Genomic DNA, 12,304 nt, shown 5'->3' with positions numbered 1-12,304 from the left:
CAAAAAGTATTGACAAATTAAACTAATTAGTCCTTCTTCTTTTTTTTGACGATCAATGTGGCAACGCTGACCAAAATGTGATGCTGCCCAAAAATCTTCATAATTCCGAAACACCTAAAGGAAACTCGTAGAAAATTGTGTTTTTCTGGTATGAATAGACCTAAGATTGTTCAAGGGGGCAAGCCATGTTTTTTCATGTTCTTGGCATGTAGTTTTGAAGATGGTTTACAAACGCAACTATATATCTAGGAAAATAAAAATCAGCACGAATCGAGATAGCTCATCAATCCTTCTTTCAAAAGCACCCCCACATAGGGGTGTACTCAGACGGAAGGGGGCTCAGGCTTGGGGTCCATCTCCTTTAAAACCATGAATTTTCCAAAATGTATGGGTATTTGTAATTCAAATGATCAAAACCTATCTTTTTGTCATCGCCCCTACTCCACAAAAAAAACCTGCCTAAGTGTCGCTCCCCCAACTGACCCAAAAAATCTCGAAACTTTAAAAAGGGCACTCTTTAAGGTATACGGAGTTAAGGCTAAGTTACAAACAGTTTAAATATTTAAGGGCAGCTCTTTCTTAGATTTACAAGATCACTTGATTCGTTTGGTGTGGGGGAGGTCCTTCAGGCCCAAGCCCACCTCCGAAATGTCATGATTTTCATTATTCATCCTGTAATATCCTGTATTTCCCATAAGATTCAATTCGTTTTTTTGTTACACATGTGCCCCTCCCCCAAATTAAGTACCTGCGTACCTGGCTGCTTAAGCTACTCTTAAGGGGGTGGGAAGAAGGCCTGCATTAAGATAAGAACGGAAATAGACTAGATTGTGAAAAAATTGGCTACTTCTATGATATACCCACTTCTTCAATATGTTTCTCCGACGCTCAATCCTAATGAAATATACCAAAGTAAAATAAAAATTTTATACTTTAGAAACAAACTTGGGCTTATTTCACATTGTCGATATACTTTACCCCCCCCCCCCTTTAATGTGCAAATATATAGCCCAAATTATATATTTTCCATCTTTTCTGTCACTTCTCTTTGTCTTATGTCACGCTAAGCTGAAACAAACTAACGAAAAAAACGGTTCTGTAATGCGTCAATGAATGAACAACTTGAGCGGTAGTGGGTTCATCATACAAGTACCAAAAATTGACCTAAAGCCTTTGATTAAAAGGGGTAACCCAAGCAAGCACTTTTAAAAAGGATGGGGTAACGGAGGAGTCTTCACTAGTGTTTTGCCGAACTGCTGCATGATGATGGAACAAGTTTGTAGTGGCCATCGTTTTGGACGCTGGAAGCGAAAGAATAAAAATACAGATTCAAACAAAATCATCCCCTAAAGAAGAATTACTACTTTTTCCATACCTCTTTATTTGAAGTTAGGTACAAAATAATAAAGCTTTATAAATAGGATTCTAGGTCGCATAAGTTTCCAACAGGATAAACTGGTGCCCCATATGGGTAGCTACCCTTAGGGTTGAAAAAGCGCTGTGGGAAAATTTCATCCCCTGCTGTTTCCGATGTATTGACTCTGCTCGAAGGCAAAGACATCACGCCTATGGGAATACTTAACTGAATCGGCAGAGGACAGAATTCTGCAGACCTACATTTTGGGTATATCAATCATTCAAATGGTTCGAGAGAACTTTCAATCACTTCTAAAATATAAACATTATGCCTATTTTTTGCAGCATCGGGTTAAATCTGCCATGGCATTGTGCGTCTTGTAATTTGCCGTTGAACGACCAATGCAGGAAGTAAGCAGAGTTGCTTGGACTTTGTCCCCTGGGATCTCATGATTTCTGCTTTTTTTACAAGTTGACTGAGGCTAGATGGTGTGCAGAATTTTGTGAGAAAGGGCAAAACTTAAAGCAGACGATATTTAAAAAATAAAAATTTAGATTTTCTTGGTTTTGACTTAGGCGCACACGATTTTATGCCTAAGGTCAACCCCGTTTATAGGCCTACTATAGTTTAGTATAATTATATGCATTTTGGAAATAGCAAGTTCAGATCAAATATGAAACCGTTTGCATTTTATTTTCTAATGGTAGGCTTTAGTTTTAGAAAAAAAAACTAATTAGCTACCCAAGGTCATATCGAGGGTGGTTAGGAGGTCAGGACCCCCCCCCCCCAAAAAAAAAAAACAAAAATCATCATTAATAACCGACTCGTAAAAACGCAACATATATACATAAAAAATGGATATTTTTTTAGTTTAAATTTTTTGACCCCACTCCCAGAACAAAATTTTTCAATGCGGCCTTGTAGCTACCATTTGATAATACTTACCCTCATTGTTCCTCTTTGAAGTTGGAAGGACGCTGGTAAATTCAAAGTAAAAAAAAGTTTTCAAATTATACAACTAAAAAAAGCCTTTTCTTCTTAAAAAATATCAACAAAAATGGGAATTTTTAGAAGCGGAATGAAAAAAATATTGGTATTCTTAAATATAAGAGGATTCTTAAATCTTGGGAAACGGAATGGGAAAAAAATCATGGGATTCTTAAACATAATGATCGTGGCTAATATAGCTAAAACGGGTTCTTTTGAAAGAGGACGAGGTACTTGTGCATTATATCCTACACACGAAAGAAGTCAAGTTTGGTTAATGCTAATGAAAAAAAATAAAATAGGATGAAAATATAATAGTTTAGAAACAAATTTGGGCTATATATTTGCAAATTAGGGGGAGGGCGGGGGTAAAGCATAGCATATATTAAATACATAAACTAAACTAGGTACCCCCCCCCCCCTTAACCGCAAAAAACAACAGTTTAAATATTGTAAACGCAATAAGAAATCACGATTTGCAATACATTTATCTATTGCAAATACCCGTTTGACTGGTTTCCTGTAGTATTTCCTTGTAATCTATAGCGCTGTGTAGGATATAATGCACAAGTACCGAGGACGATTTCAACTTTAATGATAAGCTTACAACTAATGCTACCAGATGGAACATATTTGTGCCATTTTTTTTTTTTTTTTTTATGATGGTTCACCATAGAGATGGAAAGATGAAGGAATACCAAGTCTACAAAATTTTGTGTTCAGATTTTGCCGTTGATCTGAAGTCACACTCCATTTTAATTGCAGTTTATAGAGTGGAAGAATCGAGTAAATGTTGAAAAATAGGAAGAACCTGAAAACTATTCTATTCTACATCTCTATGGGATGCGGTGTGACATTTACCCAACCAGCATATTTTTCGGAACGAATCTTCTTGAAGCACTACGCGTTCGGCAAATTTTCGCTTTCTGCCTTCGTTATTTTACACCAGGGACCTGGCAACACTGCTTACAACAAGCGAATTGTAACGATTCTGTTTGGAAAAAAAAAATGGTTAGACTTAATAATGATAGGGTCATTTGCTCCCATTTTGACACAGACTTTATATTGGTTTAAATATTTTCTGATGTTCACTCGTATTATACATCCCATAAAAGATGTTATTTCATTTCATTTAGATCACCAATCTAACCCATATTTTGGCGTCTTTTCTTCGGCAAGATTACTTTTGAACAGATGCTTCTTCTCGTCAGAGACCTTGAACGAATATTAAGTGAAGCAGCACAGTCATTACTACTACAACTAACAACTCACCGCAGTACCAAGGCGCCTGAGGCCAACACATCTACATACGCTCCTCCTCCATCCCAATCTATTCAAAACCTCCCTCTTTACACCCTCCCAGGACGTAGATAATTTCGGAGACCAAACTGCCTTTCCATGACGATAAATAAAAGTTCAAATAGGGATAAAATCCTTTTAATAGACAGTGTTTCTATTACATTGTCTATTAAAAGGATTTTATCCCCATTTGAACTTTTATTATCCTCCCAGGAAGGTCCCATTTCCCTTAAATCTTTCTTTATGACATCCTCTTACCCCAACCGCGGACGACCAGCTTTTCGTTTACCCCTAGACAATGACAGCGCAGTCATTGATATATTAAATACTGCGGGTCACTTTACTCTTGGTTTGAAACTGAAGGTGCTTAAACATTTAAACCACTTCATTAATTGATACAGGTGGAATAAAACCTGGCACATGACCAATGTCAATAAGCAAGTCCCGCTAGGTATAGAAACTCTTAAGCATGATAATCTAGAGACATTCCCAAACGTACAAATAACAGTTCAAATGAAAAATAAATCCCTTTGTTAGACAGTGAAAAACGATGATAAAAATGCTGGATATTTCGATCACACACACAGCGACCGTCATCAGCTGATAAATCCGTCGTCATCTGCTGACGACAGTCACTGTGTATTTGATCAGAATGTCCAGAATTTTTATCATCGTTTTTCACTGTCTAATAAAAGGATTCATCCCTATTTGAACTGTTATTTGTACGTCATGGAAAGGCAGCGTGGCCTTCGAAAATACCTACGATATTCCCAAATATACAGGTAGCCAATCAATATTATGGGCGAGATATTTGATAGGAGATATACTTTTCGTTAACTTTGGCAATGATTCATCTGGTCCATGTATTTTTCTCCATGAATTTTAATGCTTCTTTTCATTACTAAGTACATGTTTCTTTTATTTTTTGAATACACATATGAATCCTAATTTGATTGTCTTGGCCTGGCTGATTAATTGTTTTGGGTATATACCTGAACAGCGGTGATCCTTCTTTGGGTAACTTCTCAGCTCAGAACAGAAAAAGAACTGGTCATAAATTTGTCATTTCATACTTGCTATGTGTGATATAAGAGGTTGTTCTTACCTGTAAAACTAATTTAGTGTAATAACTGGAGTGTCCAACTTTTCCCTCGCTCTGAATTTTTTATTACTGATAGTCACTACTGCAACTACTCACAACTCACTGTACCACCTAGCCGCCTGAGGCCAACACAGCTTTGTATGCTCCTTCACCCCAAGCTATTCAAACCTCAGTCTCCACCTCTCTTATGAAGTTCCAATTTCCTTTGGATTCTCGTTTTATGACCACTTCCCACCCCACTCGGGGACGACCTGCTTTCCGTTTTGGTCCCAGATGGAGAGCTAAGCGCACATTTCTTGGCAATTTGTCATCCTTCCGTCGTAAGACGTGGCCTAGTCTTGCCATTTTAGCCATCCTTTCATTACAGCTCTTTTTAGAGGGATCCAGGGTTGCCATCCGGTGAAAAAATTACTTGATTTTAGTGATTCTTAGGTTGATTTAGTGATTTTCTTCAATAATCTAGTGAGTTATGTGCTGATTTAGTGATTTTTTGTTTAGGTAATATAAAAAATCAATAGCAATAGTGATAAGTCACTAGGGGTGGCAACCATGGAGGGATAAAACCAAATGTTTCGTACAACTTATTTTTGATTCGATAACTACGAGATTGTTATCAGTAAAGTACAACTAAGCGGTAATAAGAGCTTTTTTTTACCAAAAACAATACCACATTTTTTCTGAGTATTGCAAGATTTTGTAGTGTTTGTATACTTTTGACTTCTAAGGGGGTATATTGTATGCCCCTCTCTGCGTTGGCATCCGAGGTTAGATATTTCGAAGTATGGTCAAACATCAGATTCTTTTGTAATAAGCAACTCAACAACTACCTTGATATGACATAGCCACAATCAAAGAATTCCTGACTCTCTGACACAGGGTGTACATACCGGAGTGTTAATTGTTCTAGTTCTTGTGGCGCACTTCTGCTGCACCGTGCCTCTTCTTGACACGCATGACAAACTTTGCGCCATGCGTGGCACCCAGATCTGCCACCTGACGTGTATACGTTTTATGAAACTAGTGGCCCTTCGACCACAAATAGTTGTAGTTTTTTTTTATTCTATTCAAGCCAAGTAAGTACATATCAACTTTTAGCCTAGCCCCAAAAATGATTAAGTAATGTGGGAAAGCGAGACGAGAATGTGCAATAGTTACCTTGTGCCATCAGACCGATTTCGGCCGACAAATCATATGAGGATAGTGCTGTTGAGAAATTGTGTTATTTTCACCCTAGTCTTGTGTATACTGATACCTGCCTGTAATTGTGCTAAAAAGGATAAAAAAGAAAAGGAGATTTCTGTTTCATTTCCCGATATCCATAAGGAAATATTCAGAGGGAAAAGTAAGTATTAAAAGTATACTGATACCTGCCTGTAATTGTGCTAAAAAGGATAAAAAGAAAAGGAGATTTCTGTTTCATTTCCCGATATCCATAAGGAAATATTCAGAGGGAAAAGTAAGTATTAAAAGTATACTGATACCTGCCTGTAATTGTGGTAAAAAGGATAAAAAAGAAAAGGAGATTTCTGTTTCATTTACCGATATCCATAATGATATATTCAGATGGAAAAGTAATTATTAAAAGTATACTGATACCTGCCTGTAATTGTGGTAAAAAGGATAAAAAAGAAAAGGAGATTTCTGTTTCATTTCCAGATATCCATAAGGAAATATTCAGAGGGAAAAGTAAGTATTAAAAGTATACTGATACCTGCCTGTAATTGTGGTAAAAAGGATAAAAAAGAAAAGGAGATTTCTGTTTCATTTCCCGATATCCATAAGGAAATATTCAGAGGGAAAAGTAAGTATTAAAAGTATTCTGATACCTGCCTGTAATTGTGGTAAAAAGGATAAAAAAGAAAAGGAGATTTCTGTTTCATTTCCCGATATCCATAAGGAAATATTCAGAGGGAAAAGTAAGTATTAAAAGTATACTCACCCATAAATATTCACATCTATATGATTTTCTATTTTATTATTTCATTTGTTTGAAAACCCTTTATAATAATTTAAAATGGACGGACAATTAAATGAGTAAAAACAAAAAATGATCTTACATCGATTGCCTAAAGCAAGAAAATCAGCAGCTCAATTATAATGATAAAAAAAAACACAGATGACTCATGGTTTTCCCCCTAAGTTTTCAACCTTCGATTTATTTAGCTAAGATGCTATGTTTATCAATTGATCTTACGTTGCATGTCCATAAGACAAGATTTATTCATAATGAAATACACAATAAAACATTACATTATGCTAATCCCCCCATAGCTCCTTGACCTGTAAAGTAGGGAGGAGACATACGACTCACTTGCTCATGGAAAAACACATCATTTACTTACAAAGAAAGAAATATAGACTTCCAAAATTAAATAGATTAGATAAATTAAAGAAACTAAATAGATCAAATAGACTCTAAAGAATTCTGCGGAAAAAAGAAGAAAGAAAAAATGAATAGCTTCAAAGAATCCAAACTTATTTTTTCAATTTTATTTATCAATATAAAAGAGTGACATCTTCGATCTGATCCATGCGTTATATATTTATTCCACTCAGTATGATTCGCCATTACAGGATCGAAGTCTGACCTTCAATTCAGAAAGATAGTGGTATGTTTAAGTTTTATGTTGCCTCGGGTTCTCACCTCCCTCCCCCTTAAGAATTTTAAAATTTCTTCGATTTATTCGATATACTTTTTTCATAACTTATCTTTTTTTCAAGTAGAATGAAGGTTCATTTTAGAAAACAAAATCCTGATTTATTTATAATCAGATTTATTTTCATAGAAAACAAAATCCTGATTTATTTATAATCAGATTTATTTTCATAGAAAACAAAATCCTGATTTATTTATAATCAGATTTATTTTCATAGAAAACAAAATCCTGATTTATTTATAATCAGATTTATTTTCATAGAAAACAAAATCCTGATTTATTTATAATCAGATTTATTTTCATAGAAAACAAAATCCTGAATTATAATTCCAATTATTATTTTAGTATAAAACTGCTAATCTTATAGACCTCCCCCGTGGAAAATTGTACCTTAGTTGTTATTCAATGAAATTGACACACTTTTATTTAGGGGGGGGGGGAGGTATTTAATTTTGTACCAAAATCTTTTTTTTTCTTTAAAAGAAAACTAAAACTCATATTATTTTCCGTGAAAAACTTTGTTTAGAATTAAATTGAGTCGTTTTTGCTGACCACAACTCTAAAATCTGTGGTTTACTAAAAAATTGAATAAATAAACCAAACTTTAGCAAGGGTTCCCGTGGTAATGAGGGTAAGACAATGATAGATAACCATAAGACGATAATTTTGTACTTAAATATTAAAAGACGTGCTTAGCGCTTATTAATTTTTTTATATTTCAAATAATCACCCCTTTCTCTAGAAAGTTTGGGTTCTTTGGATATATGACCATGGGCGTAGGGAGGGGGACAGGGGGGTTAGCTGCCTCCCCCCTAGACCTTCAAATTTACATTAAATATGGCTGAAAAAGCAGATGGTTGGAAAAGCAGTTGATAAAAGGCCCTCCATCGCACTATTGACTGCCCCCCCCCGACAATCGGCTGGCTACGCCCATGTATATGACCCTTTATTAAAGGTGTGGACTAGGCCAATACTTAGGTGGAATTGGGCCAGAGGTCAATCCGTTGATAATCGAAAGGATATTCGAAAATTTATTGAAATTATTGAATTTTAAGATTTCATTTATATTGAACAAGCTATGCAAAGTAACTCTTTAACATATTGACACGTACGTTGGAAAGGGAATTGAAATTAAATTTATGAAAATACCTACTATGAAGGGAATTTTAATATAATTATAAATTAATTAATAAACTAGTTGTATAATCATCATTCGTTAGTTGATTAGTTAATTTTAACTAACTAACTATTGTTAATAATTAATTTAATACTAGTATAAATTAATTTTCAATCAACAATTTAATGAAAGTAAAAAGAAATTTTGGAGATTAAGAAGTTTGTGAATACAAGTTTAACCTTATTTTAAATTTATCGCATTAGAATGTTTCACTTTCACTTAGTGCCTTTAAAGTATTAAATAAATAAAACAAGTTTTTTTAACTGAAAGTAAGGAGCGACATTAAAACTTAAAACGAACAGAAATTATTCCGTATATGGAAGGGGCTGTCCCCTCCTCAACGCCTCGCTCTTTACGCTGAAGTTTTTTATTGTTTTAAAAAATAAAGTAGTAAGACAAAGTCAAACTTTAGCGTAAAGAGCGAGGAGTTGAGAAGGGGACAGCCCCTTCCATATACGAAATAATTTCTGTTCGTTTTAAGTTTTAATGTCGCTCCTTACTTTCAGTTAAAAAAACTTGTTATTTTTTATTTAATTTCTGATCGTTTTTTAGTTAATGCAGCTTTTATTTGCATAAAAATTTTACTTTTCTTTTGCTAAATGGATGTCTTTACAAATTAACTTACGTAACTAACTTCTATATTCGTATATTTTTCTTCTGGCAAAAAATACAAAGTTGCAGATTTTTGCATATACGAGCTTGAAACCTATGTAATAGGGTTTTCTGATCCGCTGAATCTGACGGTGTGATTTTCATTAAAATTCTTTCACTTGTAGGGGATGTTTCCCCCCTCTTTAAAAAGTCGAGTAAATTTTCTCAGGTTCGTAGCCTTTGATGAGTAATACTAAACTTAATAAAATTTATATATTTAGAATCAGCATTATAAACACATTCTTTTAATACATTTATTGACATCAAAATTCCGTTTTTAAAAGTTTCGATTATTATCGAGCCGTACTGCTTGCTTTTTTTTTTTTTTTTTTTTTGTTACGTATATGTTATTACGTATATGAAGGGGTTCTCCCCTTAGTCAATACCACGCCCTTTACTTTAAAAGTTAAAAAAAAAGGTTTTATTAACAAAACCCAGAATAACAAAAGCCGTTTAATTAGAATAGATAGCTCTTTTGAAAGCACTAAAAAAAAACTGTAGCGTAAAGAGCGAGGTATTGACTTGGGGGAGAACCCCTCACTTACGTTATAATTTCTGTTCGTTTTAAGTTCTAATATTCCTTCTTACATTTCAGTTGAAAAAACTTGAATTTTTTTATTTAATTTCTGATCGTTTTTTAAATAATGCTTGGAAATCCGGCGCCCCCTTCATAGAAATGTCCCTTACCTCAAAGAAACATCCTCCACGGACATATTCTTCAGAGTAACCCCCTCCTCTAGCCCCCCCTCCAGAAAAAATCCTTCCTGAAAATGGTTGTATACTTCCAAATAACCAATAAATAATGCTGGCAAGTCTGGCGCCCCCTTCATGGCAATTTCCCTTCCCCCATGAAAACTTCCTTCATGAACAGATCCTCCAACATAACCACCGACCCACCCTTCCCTCCCACTACCACAAAAAAAAACTCCTGAAAACTTATGTATAATTCCCAATAACCAATACTATACGTTAACATTTGGTAAAGTTCATAACTTTTAGCCCTCCCGCTGGGAACTTCGGGGGATTAACTCATCCTAAAAGAAATATTTATCATATTTTCGACCCTGCTGAACAAAATGGCTATCTCAAAATTTTGATCGGATGACTTTGGGAAAAAATGAGCGTGGGAGGGGGCCTAGTTGCCCTCCATTTTTTTTTGTCACCTAAAAAGGGCACTAGAAATTTTAATTTCCGTTCCAATGAGCCCTCCCCCGATTTTATAGGACCACTGGGTCTATACGATTACCCATGAAAAAAAAAAAAAAAAAAAAAAAAATAAACACGCATCCGTGATCTTTCTTTTCGCAAAAAATGTAAAAGTCCACATTTTTGTAGATAGGAGCTTGAAACCTCTACAGTAGGGTTCTCTGATACGCTGAATATGATGGTGTGATTTTCATTTAGGTTCTATAACTTTTAGGGGGTCTTTTCCCCTTTTTTTGAAAATCAGCCAAATTTTCTCAGGCGTTTAACTTTTGATGGGTAGCACTAAACTTGATGAAAGTTATATATTTGAAATCAGCATTGAAATCTGATTCTTTTGATATATCTATTGGTATCAAAAACCCGTTTTCTAGAGTTTCGGTTACCATTGAGCTGGGTCGCTCCTTACTTACAGTTCGTTACCACGAACTGTTTGAACGTTGTGATTGGTTATTACAGAATTGCCATGGTAATGCACAAGGCGCTATGTTACATAGACTATTTATAAGGAAGTTGTTAAACTGAAAAACCTGTGACGAGGTTTTCTATTGTTTTTAAGGCACAGCTTATACCTAAGGGAGGCTCATCTAGGCATCAAGACAGGCTTGTACCCAGGAGGGGTTCATTAATCCTAAACTTTTTTTGGTACTGGTGCATTATGCGGACACCGCGAAGAAGTCAAATTTGGTTAATGCTAATGAAATAAAATAAAAAAGGATGAATATATAATAGTTTAGAAACAAATTTGGGCTATATATTTGCACATTAGGGGGGGCAGGCACGTACGCAGGAATTTGTTTGGAGGGGGGGTGGCAAATCCTTCAAACCCATTATTCTGTGAGAAAAATTCAGAAAATTATGGGAAAATGAAAAAAATCGTGAGATTACAGGGGGGGACGGGGCCCGGACCCCCCCCCTCCCCCCCCCCGGTGTACGTCCCTGGGGTGGGGGTAAAGCATAGGATATATTAAATACGTAACCTAACCTAGGTCCCTTCCCCCCCCTAAACCCCATAAAACAACAGTTTAAATATAAACGCAATGAAAACCACGCTTTGCATTCCATTTCTCTATAGCGATCTCTTGCAAATAACACGTTTGGCGGGTTTCGTCTCTCGTTTCCTTCATACAGTATATATAGCGGTGTCCGCATAACGCACCAGTACCCATTTTTCTCTATTTTGAATAAGAAGGGCCCAGAAATTCAAGAAACTTTAGGATTTTGGAGAGGCTTCAAGTCCCCTCCCTCTCCCTATGGATACATCCCTGAATAGAGATAAGGAAAATACTTTTGATCGTAAAAGGTGTGGATTTTCAACTTAATCTGCAAATGAGAGGGAGATATGACGCAATAGCATTATGATAATCAAATAAGGTGAGATGAAACGAAGAGGACAAATCAGTGGAACTTACTGAGTTTAATTTACTTATAATTTATTAATTTATTCACTTATTAATTTATTTGTATAAATTAAATAAATTTATTAATTTATAAAATTATTATTAATTTATAAAATTAATTATTAATATTAATTAATTTATTAATTTATTTACTTATAATTAATCTTAATTTAATTTACTGGGCCACTAATTCATTTTGTCAAAAGATATTACATAACGCATTTCAAATAACCTGACTCAATGTTTAGGTATTTCAATATTTTTCTGAGTTTTCTTTTGATTTTTTTTTACTTATACCTGCTTTCACTGCTGTTTTGATGATCCGTTATGTTATATTGTTATTATTTAATTTACTAAATTGTGTAAATTAAATATTATTATTTAATTTACGTTATGTTATTATTAGATTACTGTACAGCTCGAGAAAAGAAGGAAGCATAAGGATCAAGCTCGGCAGGGAAAAAGTCCTTA

At 34.8% G+C, this 12,304-nt stretch overlaps 1 protein-coding gene across 6 annotated transcripts in view; it reads left to right on the top strand.

Annotated features, from left to right (window-relative positions):
• Egfr (epidermal growth factor receptor) overlaps positions 1-12,304 on the top strand; it is a 202,134-nt gene that overhangs the window by 98,783 nt on the left and 91,047 nt on the right. For 2 of the 6 annotated variants that reach the window (XM_089098375.1, XM_089098374.1), the window contains exon 2: positions 5,841-6,087. The exons of 3 other annotated variants lie outside the window; for them this stretch is intronic. In XM_089098375.1, coding sequence (XP_088954501.1) covers positions 5,865-6,087 — 223 coding nt within the window. In that variant the 5' untranslated portion in view covers positions 5,841-5,864. Of the gene's footprint in view, positions 1-5,840; positions 6,088-6,565; positions 6,662-12,304 lie in introns of those variants that run through there. One more of the 6 variants, XM_089098377.1, reaches the window with a different exon arrangement.

Source organism: Artemia sp. Qi Xiang Cuo, chromosome 12, assembly GCF_049724085.1.
Source record: "Artemia sp. Qi Xiang Cuo chromosome 12, ASM4972408v1, whole genome shotgun sequence".
NCBI lineage: Eukaryota > Metazoa > Arthropoda > Branchiopoda > Anostraca > Artemiidae > Artemia > Artemia sp. Qi Xiang Cuo.
This window is presented reverse-complemented; position numbering and strand designations above follow the sequence as displayed.